The sequence below is a fragment of the Eleutherodactylus coqui genome, chromosome 11 (genome assembly GCF_035609145.1).
Source record: "Eleutherodactylus coqui strain aEleCoq1 chromosome 11, aEleCoq1.hap1, whole genome shotgun sequence".
NCBI classification, from domain to species: Eukaryota; Metazoa; Chordata; class Amphibia; order Anura; family Eleutherodactylidae; genus Eleutherodactylus; species Eleutherodactylus coqui.
This window is the reverse complement of record NC_089847.1, coordinates 43291504-43306947: the sequence shown is the minus strand read 5'-3', so window position 1 is coordinate 43306947 and position 15444 is coordinate 43291504. Positions and strand designations below refer to the sequence as shown.

The 15444-nt window shown below is 44.8% G+C and overlaps 1 protein-coding gene across 2 annotated transcripts in view; it reads left to right on the top strand.

Moving 5' to 3' along the window:
* The window catches only part of LOC136582722 (nuclear receptor coactivator 5-like), a 35079-nt gene that overhangs the window by 1932 nt on the left and 17703 nt on the right, over positions 1–15444 (top strand). Inside the window, exons 1-4 of one of the 2 annotated variants that reach the window (XM_066583934.1) lie at positions 456–500; positions 2909–2977; positions 13022–13051; positions 13678–13752. In XM_066583934.1, coding sequence (XP_066440031.1) covers positions 2919–2977; positions 13022–13051; positions 13678–13752 — 164 coding nt within the window. In that variant the 5' untranslated portion in view covers positions 456–500; positions 2909–2918. Of the gene's footprint in view, positions 1–455; positions 501–2908; positions 2978–13021; positions 13052–13677; positions 13753–15444 lie in introns of those variants that run through there. The other variant, XM_066583933.1, reaches the window with a different exon arrangement.

Genomic DNA, 15444 nt, shown 5'->3' with positions numbered 1-15444 from the left:
AATTAAAACCCTTTTTTTGCGCAGTTTTCCATTTTTATGTTAAAAAAATAAATATATATAGAAATATCGAATATATTTAGATATATAAAAGCCAGATGTTTGGCATTGCTGCATTCTTAATAACTTGTACAATAAATGGCAAACCGTTTTTATCCTGCCTGGCAAACGCTATTAAAAAAAAACAAAGCAAAAGAAAATGCTATTTTTGTTTATTTTGCCTCCCAAAAAGCACAGTAAAAGTGAATAAAAAAATAGTATACCCCAAAATGATACAAAAAATGATGCAAAAAACCAAGCCCTCACACAGCCGCGTTCATGGAAAAATGACAAAGTTCTGCGTTTTTGAATGCTAGTGGCGCAGAAGTGGAAAAACCTAAAAAATATATAATGTTGGCATTGTAATCGTACTGATGGGCAGAAAAAAAGTTGTAATACTGTAATTTCCCATCAGGCCGCAGCACACTGGTGAAGTCGCCTCCGTGGAAATCCACGCCAAATCAGTATGTCCCTGTGTGGATTTTGATGTGGAGTTGCAGACGGACTAAAGCGATCCTCCAGGCCTGGACAAACAAAGATGGCCGCACCAGCTTCTCTGACTACCTGACGCACACTGTCTATTAGGCTAATTTCACACGGGCGAGTACAATATGGGACCGTGAAACTCGCGTGTTAACAACGCCTTGCATCACTTCAAGGAAGTAGCAGTCGGCAAGTGTCTGCCAGGAAAACCTGGCATCCCACTCCACTGTATAGTCCCATGCCGGCCGGGTGTAGTTGGCATGTAGTTCTAGAGGTTCCTTAGTTCTCCCCTGCCTGTTGATATTCACATTTAGAGGCGGCCATGGTCTCACCTTCCCCGGACAAGAGCCGTGCTGTGATGTAAATAACCCCCTTTCTTTCTTCTCGCACCTGTATGTGTTTGGGTAGTATTAGCATGAGGATAGTTGTACGACCATGCACTTGGTAATGAAGTCTCAGGAAGCTCATTCATCTATCACTGAGTATCCCAGCCATTTAGGCACCGCCCGTTAAATACAAGGGAAATGTGTTCTTGCAGATTATTAGACGTATGACGGGCCCACCCCGCTATGAATTATATTTTCATGGTTCGGGTGGGCCAACTGAACAAAACCCATCCACACACATTGCGGTACAAGCTGAGCATCACCCCCGAATGGCATATTTGGGCATAATTTACGCATCATGCTTGATATCAATGAATAGATAAAATCATGACTAGTAACTCACCAGGCCTATATTCCCGATTTGGAGGGCCTCCCACCAAAACATGATTGAAAATGGGGAATTATGATTTTCCAGAGCTCATACGAATCCAAACCTCCCCTCTCTGTATGACCTGAGAGGGGGCGGGGGGAGGTGTGTTCTGGGAAAATGTGAAAACTAAGGCTGGGTTCACACAGGGTGGAATGCCTGCAGCGGAACGCACGGAAGCTTCGCGAGCTTTCCACAGCTGAAGTTACGCAGGTTTTGAAAGCTTATTCCACTGCGGCCGTCTCTCCCTATAGAGAGGAGAGTGCCTGCAGTGGAAACCATAATACGATTGACGTGCCACAGCTTTGAATTCCGCTGCATGCCAGTTTCAGGGCGGCTTAGCCGCAGCGTGTTGGAGAGACTTTTTCAAATCTCGTCCACTTTGCTGTTTAGTCTCAGGCTTAAAGGGGTTGTCCCGCGCCGAAACGTTTTTTTTTTTTTTTTCAATAGCCCCCCCCCATTCGGCGCGAGACAAACCCGATGCAGGGGTTAAAAAAGAAAACCGGATAGTGCTTACCTGAATCCCCGCGCTCCGGTGACTTCTTACTTACCTGGTGAAGATGGCCGCCGGGATCTTCACCCTCGGTGGACCGCAGGTCTTCTGTGCGGTCCATTGCCGATTCCAGCCTCCTGATTGGCTGGAATCGGCACGTGACGGGGCGGAGCTACGAGGAGCCGCTCTCCGGCACGAGCGGCCCCATTCAGAAAAGAAGAGGACCGGACTGCGCAAGGGCGTCTAATCCGGCGATTAGACGCTGAAAATTAGATGGCACCATGGAGACGAGGACGCTAGCAACGGAACAGGTAAGTGAATAACTTCTGTATGGCTCATAATTAATGCACGATGTATATTACAAAGTGCATTAATATGGCCATACAGAAGTGTATACCCCCACTTGCTCTCGCGGGACAACCCCTTTAAGATTGCAGGCGGAATTTCCATGCGGAAAGTCTGCACGGAAATTCCACCTCTTGTGAACCCAGCCTAAGGGTCTCAGAGAGACCCAGTGTCAGACTACAGAGATACGCCCTCAGCGTAAGGCTGTCCTATTCACTTCAGTGACTCTGCACGTATTGGAACCTTGGGCCGTGTATCCCAAATTCGGTATCTTTTTTTAATTTAAAAAAATTCAGTTTTGTTGTTTATATACCTCAAATTTATTCCCTTATACTCATGGGTAACAACCTTTTTGTATATCCAGTGTATGTACATATATAATTTTTTATTTTTTTTTGCACTGCTAGTTCTTTTCTAGAATAAATGTACAATTTATTAGTTACGCCTGGTCCGTTTTAAAACTACTCATAACTCCGAAGATTGTGCACATAATTGATAAGTCCAGTCCCATCTTCCCTTATTAGCTGGTGGTGGCTGTGTGTATGTGTGCAGCATTGTAGAGCGCTGGAGTGTGTTAGACCGGGTCAGGGGGTGATTTGAGCTTTCCCTCTCTCCTGTACGTGACAGTTAGAGAAGCTGGTGCTGCCATCTTTGTTTATCCAGACTCTGAGGATGTCTTTAAGTAATTTTAAGTAAGGGCTGTGTCATGAAGGGGTTAAACATTGAAGCATAAAATGGTAATGACTGAAAGACTTAAATGCCTCTGGCCTTCTCATTAATTAAACTGTCCTTTTTCAGGTTGTCTAATATGTCGTCTTGGGTGAAAGTCACCAGGGATCAGCCACAGAAACCCGCCGCTGGCAAGAAGTAAGTCCTGAAAACTTTTGTTTGTTCCGTATCCGTGTTTGGTACACAGCAATGTTAGGTGTTTTCTGCAGTCGTCTTTTATCTGGAGCTACAAGGGGTTTTCCGATCTGTAACCATTGTGTGCAAGTGTTTTACGTGCGGTAAGATTAGTCAGTAATGTGCTGTCTGCCGCAGCGATGCTCATGTTGGGCTCTCTTCTCACCTTGCTTTGAGCCCACCATGGAGGCATACGTCAGGAAGATCTGACATATTCTCTGACAGAAGGCTGCCAAGTATCCCGCTCTATAGGCAGTAGTGGAATATGTTGTCCATTAGCGCTTATTGTTGGAATGGAGTCTGTCACCACAAATATAGATTTTGAGCTGGCAGCATAGGGCTGTACAACTGAACATGTGTCTGTAAAAGCAGAAGATAAAGCATTGCAGCAAAATCTTATTTTAAAACCTGGTGTCATTTATGTAAAGCGACCCGCCTTGAGTCTCGGAAGTGGCCATCTGAACCCCGAGTTACACTGTTTGGCCTTTTCTCACGCCCCTCCACCACTTTGGCACCTCCCCTTGCTTCAACGGTGAAATCGTGCGCTTGAGCTGTGCGGCTCTCTGGCCCAGCGGGAAGTCAACATGGATCTTCAGTTCAGTGCTCCCAGTACAAATAACACGCATATCCAGTGTCCTCGTCCCACCACAAGCCGTTTAACCATATCTAGCGCTTCCCCCTCTCCCAGTATATTCCTATCCAGTGCTTCTCCCTTTACCCCTGCAGTATAATCACATCTATTTCTTCCTGTTCCCCTTGCAGTATAATCCTGTCCAGAGCTTCATACCCAATACTCATTAATCAGAGTATTGTAGTAACACAGGCAGCCAGCGCCGAGGAAGACCCCTTGGTAGCAGAAACACAGGCAGCACTAAAGTAAAGCATCTCTAGCTCCTAGTGGGTGGCATATGTTAGGGGATGGGTCTTCTAGCAGATATGCTTAGCATGAGGCACATCTGCTATATGCAGAAGAAACTTTTCTCTTGTAACCTCGCAGCAGTACTAATCTCCCATAACAAATACACTGAAAATTCTTGTCACCTTTTCCAATATCTTGCTTGCATTCGCCACCATTTTAGTCACCACCTGGAGCCATGTCATGGGGGTATTAATTTGTTCTACTGCTTTCACCAATGTGCAGCATATATATTTATTTATATATGTATATATGTATATATATAATATATATATAATTTTTTTTTGGAACATTAGCTGCATTATTATGCGGAGGATCAGAGGAGATATCATGGATGCTACCCCCCCCCCCTAAAGTTTAGAATAGCAGTAGGTTCTTTATCGCACACATTTCCAATCCCAAATTGATTTCAGATTTTTAGGGGGTGTATTCATATAGAACCTGTGAATCCAGCCTGCGTGGAGAGAACGTCCAAGACTATAGAAAGCAATGGCCTCTATATAGGAATAATAATCGGTGGTGGGGCAGTAACGCACGACACCACATTAATAAGATACTAGAAGTCCTAGATCTGAGGTGTGCCGCGAATAAACAAGTTCTGAGTAGGATACCACTGGGGAGCGCGCTGCTATAATAAGACCGTTATGACACACATACTGAGTTCCTGGACGCTGCAGCATCTCTTTAGGGGCTTCACTAGCAAGGAAGTTCCACCATTCCATTAAAATAAAAAATCTTGCCCGTCCTTTCTCACTCGGATGATATATTGTAGACTGCTTTTAAAGGGGTATTTGGCGCTCAAAAAAATTGTCCTTATTTTCCTGGTTGCATATAAATAAAGGCTGTAAATTACATTGTGTATAAAAAGCTGTAAATCCACACCTTTGATTTGCCCCCCTTCCCCTTGGATCCGACCCGTTAGCCCCAGCGGCCGGGATACCCCTTTAAGTCAGTTATGGATTTGATTAGTAGACTGCCATAGAATATAAGGGAAACCTGTTTGGCACCCCCTTTTTTCTTGTTTTTAGTGGTTCCCATATACCATATCTTCTAGTACAACTAGTAGAAGCATAATATAATGCACATGCAGGGGGGTAAATGTTAGAGACATGTGAAAGTGATCTCATGGGTAGATGGCTCATTCCATGTCGAGTTGCCTAATAGTCCCAAATCTTGTGCGAACGTCATCACACTATTTTAACAGAATGTTTTCCCCTTAAGTGGAAAGACACCAACATGAAACTACGAGGACCGATAGACTAAAACCTGCTCTTTCTAATGGCACAAAGCAAAATAAAATTGTAAGTGTTCTTTTTGAGTTACAGGTGTTTAAAAATGATAAAATATGCAGAATTTTTTTTCAGTGAGGAATAAAACACATCTTCGATAACGTCTTGGCTGCGTTTTCAAACTGAGTGAGAAAAGATGCTAAATAAAAAAAAAATCAATACTCTCCTAGCTGGCGCTGTCTGGGTCCCTGTCTGCGCTCCAGAGCTTTTGGCACTTGACATCGCTAACAGAGGATCTTTTGCTAGTGACGAGGTTTGAAGACCCCGCCTTCAGTAAGAGATTGCTCTGATTGGCTGAGCCCGCTGAGTGTCAGTGGGCTCAGCCAATCACAGCCAGCGCTGGTAGACCAATCACAGCCATTCATTGATTGACTGTGATTGGTTCATCGAGCGCTGACTCTTGATTGGCTCAGCCAGTGCTCGAGGAACCTATCAGAGCAATCTCTGGCTGATGTCAGGGTCTTTAAACCCCGTCACTAGCAAAAGATAATCCTTTGGCGATGACAAGTGACCGGCAGCCTGCACGAGCTCTTGAGAGCAGCGGCAGGAACCCAGACGGCGCCTGCTAGGTGAGTATTGACTTTTTTTTTTCTTTTTTAGGTAAGGTAGCTAGCACTTGTGTGTAGGGCTGCCAAAAACGCGGTACCAAATTGTGCCATGTTTTCTGCAGCGCTAAAACTGCTGCCCATTCATTTCAATGGGCGACGCACGGCTAAACGATAGAACATGCATCGCTGTCAAAGTGCAGCACTGAAGACACTGCACTTAGACGCTTGTATGAACAGCCCCTTTGATAGGAATTGGAGCGTTGTTCAGCGTTTAGTACAGCGTTGAAAAGGCAGCACTTAACGCTGTACAAAATCGCCCGTGATGGAGGCCTTAGTATGCAAGCAAAAGGCCAGCTTAACAGTTCTTTGGTCGGCACTTGTACTACTTACTGACCCAACCCAATTCCATCTTATTTAGGCCGCCTGCAGACAGGCGGGTCGGATCCGGCGGTGAGAATTCTCGCCGCGGGACCCGACCCCAGCGCCTGCAGGCAGGAGCGCGTATTCGCCCGCGCCCGGCGGCCCCGGCTCTTTCATGTGCCAGCTGACAGGCAGCCGGCGCATACGCATACCGGAGCCAGCGGCTGGGTGAGTGACGTTTCTGTGCGAAGCTCTGCGAGCCCTGCACAGAAATAGGACATGCCGCGGTTTGTTTGCCGCGCGACATTTCGCTCGGCCGTCTGCATAGGAGTACGTATTGTAATGCACTCCTATGCAGGCTTTCAATGACGGAAATCCCACGGATAATCCCGCCGCGGGATCTCCGCCCGTGTGCAGGCGGCCTTAAGCTATTTGTTAATAAGTTATAGATTCCTAAACTTGTGGACAATTTTGTCACCACAACCACTTTAGGCCTTATTAGCCACCAAATCCATGCTTAGGGAGCCCTGCCTGCAAAATTATTGAATTCTACACAAGAAGTTGACCAACTGCATCAAGTTTCAGTGAGTTAGCTTGCTTAGATCACAAACAGTGGCAACACAAACTTGGATATTTTTTCAAAACGACCTGCAAAGGAAGAGTGACGTCTATGCAAATGGCTCTAGTGTCTCAACCAAGCTGAAACTGTGCAGAACTCCACACAGGTGGTGGAGGAACATTCTGTAAAACCTTCAGCAAAATTGAAGGTGATTTGAGCAGGGACCCTCTCCCACATTAGGCTTGTTGACATTGAATGACCCAGATGTATTAATGGATTTCTGTCAGTAATCCTACTGAAGAATGTAGTAGTAAGCCTCAGCCGAGTATATGGGAAGCCATGGATTGCATTCAACTACTTGACAACTGTAGATAGGTTTCATTTATTTTACTCACTTCAATAGCGCATACATATTTTGCAGCGCTGTACTTCACTTGGGTCTGTCCCTATCGTATGTGGAGCTCATAGTCTAAGGGCTCATTCGCACTGGCGTAGTTTTGCATCTGTGAAAAACTGCCCGCTTTCAGTGTTTTGTATGTGTGTGTGTTTTATATGTCCACGTTGCATCTGTGCTGTGTTTTTCACGCACGCAAAAAAAGAACGCTCAGAGGCCCACTTGACCTCGCAGGCGGCATCCCGGTCCCTCTCGCTGCTCTCAGGCACTCCAGCAGGCTTCAGTGTTGGCTTCAGTGTGAAAAAAAAAAGTTAGGTACGGTGTTAGCCAGTAGAGCAAAGTGTGATTGTTCTCAGTGAGAGAAACCAAGTAATCTTGTAGATATGATGCCTTTTAATGGCTAACAAAAATACATGATGTTACAGCGAGCTTTCGGATCCTCTGTTGATCCTTCCTTAGGCTAAAACGGAACTGATTTGGATGGGGAACATATATAATATACAGATGCAGAGACGACACCCCTCTTGATAGAAATACAAATGTTCACACACAGAAATTTGAGACTGTTTTGCACTCAAAACGACAGACAAATTCAGCTAAGACGCAAATACTTAATTAGTCCATTGAGCTCAGGAATGTGACAGTTTTATGATGCGTCTTATCTCTCCTTCAACCTGCACATGGGAGGAGATGCAGCACCATCAATTCGATGGCAACATTATTACATGTCAAGTTCAGAATTTTTATGAAGTTTTAAAAATATAAATAAGTAATGGACAGGGACACAGCATAGAGCAGATGAGTTATCATACTGAATGGCAATTTCAAGTCACAGCGTCACAGAAGAATTTTGGAGTACAAATTTATCGCTATGTTTGATACTCTTAAGACTGGAATGAACCTCAGCCTGGGATTCTTGCATAAGTAGAAAATATGAAAGGTCTGAGGGAGGTCAAGAGGGATGACCTCTTTCCAATCCCCTTTTTTTTTTTTTTTTTTAAATTCGGAACTTGACTTGTAGTAATGTTGCCATCCAATAGGTGATGCTGCATCTCCTTCCATGTGCAGGTTGAAGGAGAGATAAGACACCTCATAAAACTGTCACATTCCTGAGCTCAATGGACTGATTAACTGGTGTCTCAGCTCTTTTTGTCTGTTTTAAGTTTTGAGCGCAAAACGGTCTCAAATTTCTATGTGTGAACATTTGTATTTCAATCAAGAGGGGTGTCCTCTCTGCATTTGTATACTATATATTTGCCCTATCAAGTAAGTTCCATTTTAGCCTGAGGAAGGATCAATAGAGGATCCAAAAGCTTGCTGTAACATCATGTATTTTTGTTAACCATTAAAAGGTATCATATCTACAAGATTATTGGCTTCAGTGTGGAAACGCCATTGTCTTTCTGGTAAAATAGGTTGAATTACCCGCCTCCAGGAAGAGAATGCTGTGATTAGCTCAGGAGCGCAGTGGCTCAACCAATCACAGCCTGTGCTTGATGAGCCAATCCAGCCATTCAATGATGTCATTCATTGAATGGCTGTGATAGGCTCATCAAGCGCCGGCTGTGATTGGGCTCAGGCTGCAGTCCTGAGCCAATCACAGCATTCTCTTCCTGGAGGTGGGGTATTTAACAGACATCGGAAAGAGAATGGTGTTTTGGCACTGGAGCCGACACAGAAGCATGCCGGAGCACCTGGAGAGCAGTGAGAGGAACGGGAACGCTGCCTGCATGGTGAGTATTTATCTATTTTTTTCATGTAGTGCAGCTCTCGCTTATTTTCGGGAGAGGGCTTATATTTCATTAAAATGGTATCAAATAAAGAGAGAATATTTGTACTCGTCTGCTCCAGTGGCTCCCCGTTTGATGTTGGAGGCCCAGTCCCTGCCGCTTGGACCCAGGAAGAATCCTAGAATGGTAGAGTTGGAAGGGACCTCCAGGGTCATCTGGTCCAACCCCCTGCTCAGTGCAGGATCACTAAATAACCCCAGACAGATGTCTGCCCAGTCTCTGTTTGAAGACTTCCATTGAAGGAGAACTCACCACCTCCTGTGGCAACCTGTTCCACTCATTGATCACCCTCACTGTGTCTCCCCCCTTTCAATTTCATCCCATACTCTGTTATTTGTAGACAGCCATTAAGTCTCCTCTCAGCCTACTTTTTTGCAAACTAAACATTTCCAGATCCTTTAACCATTCTTAATAGGACATGATTTGCAGACCGCTCAACATTCCTGGTAGCGCATCTCTGAACTTGCTCCAGTTTGTCTATGTCTTTGTTAAATTGTGGTGCCCAGAACTGGACACAGTATTCCAGATGAGGTCTGCCTAAGGAAGAGTAGAGGGGGATAATTGCCTCATGTGATCTAGACTCTATGCTTCTCTTCATACATACCAGAATTGTGTTTGCCTTTTTAGATGCTACATCACACTGTTGACTCAAGTTCAGCCTGTGATCTATTTGTACACCCAAGTCTTTTTCACATGTGCTGCTGCTTAACCTAATTCCTCCCATTCTCTATGTCCTTTTTTTCATTTTTCTTGCCCAGATGTAGGACTTTGCATTTCCCCCTTTTAAATACCATTCTGTTAGTCGCTGCCCACTGCTTGTCAAGCTTGTCTAGATCTTTTTGAATCCTCTCTTTAGTATTGGCTAGTCCTCCTAACTTTGTGTCGTTGGCAAATTTGATCAGTTTCCCCTCAATTCTTTCCTCCAGATCATTATAAAAATGTTGAAATCGCCAGACCAGCTGTTAGTACTATCTACTTCTAGCGCCGTCAGCACTGGAGCCGCCCGCTTTGGTATTACAGACACAGTTCCCACTAAATTCAATGGGAGCTGTGCGTGTACTCCCAAAACAGACCACTGCAATAGACAGCGCTATCTGCTTCCAGCGCTTTACACACTGACAGAGGGCTCTGCAATCGGATAAGCCGGTGAGCAGTCATATGCATTAACTGTACACGGACGGAACTGTTTAGCCAATCATAGGCTTCAGTGGTGATTCTTCCATGGCTGCTGAAGCCAGTGATTGTTTGAGTCGTCACTTGCAGCGTGAACGGCACGCAACTGCCCGCTGGCTTTTCCTGGGTTCTGAGCAGTGAGGAGCCTGCTGCTGTAGGTGGGTATATACATTTATTTCTTCTATACCATTTTATTGGCCTGTGTAAGAGTCTTAACGTAACTCTTGCCAGGAATGTATATTCCACCAATGCTTTTTTCTTTCTGTTCTCTTTTCCTTATCTCGCCCCAAAAGACGTACTACAAGTACCCGATCCACCCATCGTATATCTATCCATTTTCAACAATGGGCCCTTCTTCCTCTGTCAGCGAGGGCTCTTCTATTACTTTTACACTCCGCTGTGGTTTATCCATAATGCATCTTGGGAAAAACCAAATTGCGCTTCTCTAGGGGGAATTCCTCCTGAATAGAAGCTCCCTAGAGATATTGCTATAGCAACCGGAATGCCTACGGCTTTACTCTCTTGTACTGCCATGGCAACGTACCCTCCAACCAAACCAATTTGTCAAGTGCGATGCGGTTTTGTGACTGACACGAGCAATGTTTACTTCCAGCATTACACGTATAATAATTGCTCTTGAGTAAACGTTATTCTCCGGCGCCTGCCAAACCGCATCTTACATTACATCGGACACTTCCGTACGCCTTCTGATTTCTTTGTTTTTAGCTGATTGTTTAATCATTTCTTTTGCTGTACAATGACCTAGGAGCCTCTCTTCTAGAGGCCGTACGTACACATTAATTGGACTTTGGCCTTTTTATTTTTCAGAACATGCAACAATAAACTGCAGCAAACTACTGCAGTGTGATTAAATAGCATGTTTCACACCTCATCCACACACTGTAAAAAAAATCCAAAACTTTGAAGTGCACGATATGATCTGTTCTGCTGGGGAGAATATACAAACTCCTTGCAGATCTTGTCCTTAGTCGGATTTGAACCCAGGACCCCAGTGCTAACCGAGGAGCCCACTGTGCTGCCGTACTGTTGACTGTAATATAAGAAAAAAAGGATTCATTAAGTATACTTTTGTGGGACAGAATAGCATGGTATGTTCTTTTTCCGTATACCCAAAAAACCTATTTAGAAACATAAGATATTCAAACATTGTCAAAAATGTGTGTGTGGCAGACAGGCAGACAGGCAGACAGGCAGACAGGCAGACAGGCAGGCAGGCAGGCAGGCAGGCAGGCAAGACAAACACTGGGGGAAAAAAAAGTTCGACAACCGGCGGGTCACATACAAAAATGCTCGAGTCTCCCATTGAAGTCAATGGGGTTCGTTACTCGTATAGAGCTCCCGAATTTTACGAAAAGCTCAACTCAAATAACGAGGACCCGAGCATTTGGGTGCTCGCTCATCTCTAATTATTAACAATTGGGTAAATCAATCAATACGTTTTTTGTAGTAAATCATATACGCTTGATGGATGACTGGAACAGCTGGTGAACAGCAACCATCTACTAAGAGTCAGCTGTCCAAACCTATTTCCTCTGGCCTTTTGCATCCCCATTGTTTCTTGCATCTCACATAATCCCTACTAAATCCCTTTCTATTTACTGTGGATATTTTTACAGTCTTCTACAAGTAACTTGTGCAGCTGAAATGGACATATAAAGGTGGTCTTAAATGTTAGCGATCTGCTGGACCCCCCCCCCCCACACACACACACACCCTACACAGATGCCCGCTCGGCTTACATCCTCTTGTATGTGTTCTCAATGAGGAACGTATTCCGTTCCTGCCATATACCTCTGGCAACCGCTTACCTAACTTGAGTACGAAGGGTCAGGCATGTTGTAATCTAAGTACCCAATCCTTCTTTCCCCTGAGCATCTGCCATCAGTGACATTTAAGACCCCCACACACATTAGATGGTCCCACTGAAATCGGCCGGTTTGGCTATCGTGTATGACCACCTTATCTGCCTTTGCGGAAAAAAAAGAATCAGTTGCCATTTGTGTTAAGAGTCCGTACTCTCATTGCGTTTTCACTGGCAATCTAACAGTACAACTCTAGCGCCTCCCAACCAGTCTGTGTGGACATGTCTCCTCGGTGATCGCTGCAACCAGTCAGTGGCTAGACTGGTCATGTGCCATACCTCTGGCATCATGGTTCCTATCGCTGAGTGGTGATGCCGGTAGTAGAACATATGACTGCTGGTGATGACTTGGAGGTTTGGAGGGGACACGGGGAGCAGACAGAGAAAACGAGAGGTAAATCAGTTTTTGTGTCGTCCTCCCCCCCCCCCCCCCCCCCACTTCTTTATGCAAACTCAGATAAATCAGCAACAATGTGGTGGAATTCAACATCTGGCCAAGCCGAATGTGCGTGGTAATTCAGTGTGCAGTTGATAAGACCCTTCAGGATGACTATCAGCCTACTGAATGTTCTCCTCCTGACAGCAGATGTCGGGGGATCAGCGGCAGCCCCGGTAGATGGGTTGTTGGAATTAGCAGGATCCACCAAGAAGACTCTTGCGTCTTTTGAGTTTGCGGTATTCTATAAGAACTTCAGAGTTCCGTTTATCTTGGGAATCTACTTTTGACAGTCTAGTTGTGTTCTTCCCAATATTGTAAGCACATGACAAGAGGCCTTCACCGAGCCGGCGTGGGGCATCTGATGGATGCACAGGGGAGATGCCGGTAGGAGAGGAGCCGTGCCGAGCGGCAGCATCTCCTTGAGGTTTCTCGCTGCAGCGTGTCACCATCTGCCTTTGTGGTTGATATGCACTAATGTGACTGACTTCTTCTGACATCTCCTAAATCTCCTGTGTAGTGAACTGTTCATATATGAGGATTGGCTTGTCAGAAGGTAAACTGTATGTGCCGCTCTTGTTTGCTCAGGCTTTACAATTCATTCATTGTTAAATAACCATCCATGTCGGCCAACTCATTAATTGCGCTTTTGTTTCCACAGGAAGCCGAGCTGGATCCCTCGCCTTCTAGAGTAAGTTTACATCCTCTGTGCTTGGAAGACATTCATGAGGTTGGAGCTTGCGGCCAGTTAACTCTTAAGTGTGGGAAAGTAGCAACAGCTGCAGGATTTGGGACGTCTATTAAACTGCCAACGGACAAGATACGTAAAGGGAGTTATCCCACCCAAATCATTTATGACCAGGATAGGTGATAACTGTAGGATCGCCGGGGTCATGAGAATGGCGCATTCCCAAGTCCTTTTAGTGACTGGACTAGTGGTGCGAATGCTTGACTGCCGTTCCATTCATGGTCTATGGAGATAGCTGAGCAATGTGCGTTAGCAAGAGGAAACTTTAGAGAGAAAACTTGCATACCATGCAATTTTCTTCTTTTTTTTATTTTTTTTTATTTATGCAAATGATCAGTCCACGAAAAAAAACCTTATCTGAATACACCAATGCAGATCAATGGAGTTGTATACTATCCATATCCTGTCCGTAAAACATATAGACGTAATACAGACAGAAAATCTGCCCGTGTGAATGTGCCCTAAAAGTTATGTCAGTAGGAATGTATGGGGTGTTTATTGGAGTATTCAGCAATGCGGTTGTTTACAGAGAGAGTTTAACTGAAATATTGTATATTTTTTGTTTTTAGCATAAATCCGTACAAGCCAAGCCAGAAAGCCTCCTTCTCCGAACAGTACAGCAGGGATTTGGAAGAGCAGAACAGGTAAGAGGGTTATGCAGTTACCATGCTGGGAGTAAATAAGAGCTGAGAATGGCTATATCAGGTGTACTAGCCTGATCATCATATCGTTACATCCAGCAAACGTGAACAGTAATTTTGCGGTGTGAACGCGTCCAGCGTGGAAACAACGAGCGAGAACGCTCTTGTTTGTCATTGTCTGCATCTTTTATGCTGGTATAAAATTTATTGCTGCTTGGTGGAAAACTGAGCTGTAGAAACAGAAAATTGCCAAATTGCAGAGGAGAGTATGGAGTGAAGGGTAAACCCTCCCCAGGCAGACGAACCATCCAGTAAGGAATCTCAAAAAAGAGCATAAAGGAACGATTCTCAGCATGTGTGGCGATCGTGCGAATTCTCACCAGTTGCTTGCTGTTTGCTCTTCTTAAATTTATGAATTCACGTGTAAATTCAGCATGAGCCTATACTAGAAGCCTGCGCAAGCATGCAACAGCCACGAGCTGAAGGGCCACGTAACGTCATCGAAGAGGATTTGATGTCACGAGCATGCATTTTACAAGCAGCCACAGTGGGACCCCTCCAGTCATCCAATAGCAAAATCTCGCCCCTTTCTTTAATCATTCATTATAGTAGGTTTCACCTAGGCAATGTTTGCTTTCAATTAGGGACACTTAACTATTCGTGAGCTATCCTCAGGATAGGCCATCAGTAGTTGATTGGCGGGGGTCTGCCGCATGGGATCCCTGATGATCAGCTGATTAGCCGACCCGCTGCACTAATACTGGGCCGAACGTCGTCAGAGGTGGTCAGGGTCGGAAGTGTAATAGCTGGCTTCACTCCTGTTGAAATCAATGGGAGTGCTGCCTCCGATGACTCTTCCAGCTGCTCATAGCAGTCTCATTGATTTCAATGGGAGTGAAGCTGTCTGTTAGACTTATTCCTTGACCATTGATGACGACGGCAGGCCCTCTGCACTCACAGCGAACCGAACACTCATCTGATCAGCAGGGATCCAAAGCAGTGGATCCCTGCCAATCAACAATTTATGACCAGTCCTTAGGATAGGTTATTAATAGTGAACGTCCTGGAATACCCCTTAAAACTAGTTTATGAGCAAGGAATACCTTAGTGATGTAGGCTGAAAAAGACTCGGGTCCATCAAGGACATCCTTAGAGAATTTGAATGATGAATAATAGGTAGATTTACCAAAGAGATAACATTAAAGAGAAGCATACATACATACATACATACATACATACATACATACATACATGTGTACAGGAATAAGCAGCAGGACAGATTGGATCCAGGGTGATAGCCGATCGCAGCATCTGGTGTCAGGAAGGAATTGTAGTGCATTGGTAGTCAGGACTCGCTCTCCCTTCTCTACTGATATTATGCGATTTAGTATGGATTTTTGACTTATTGTTTCTCTTCCCTGGATGTATTCTCTACCAGTGTTTTGCTGCTGTTGAATTAGGTCAATTTAATTGGGTATTTAACCCATACATTTGTTTCACTGTTATTTACACTATTGCTGCACTTTTATTCATTCTGGCTTCTCTGATTCATTTTACTGAGTACAGATGCTCCCCTACTTGTGAACAGGTTCCGTTCCAGGAACCTGTTCGCAAGTCCGAACAAATGTTTGTATGGAGCGGGATCGCGGGTGGATCCCGCTCCATACAACGTCGGGTGCAGGCTGTTCTTATAGC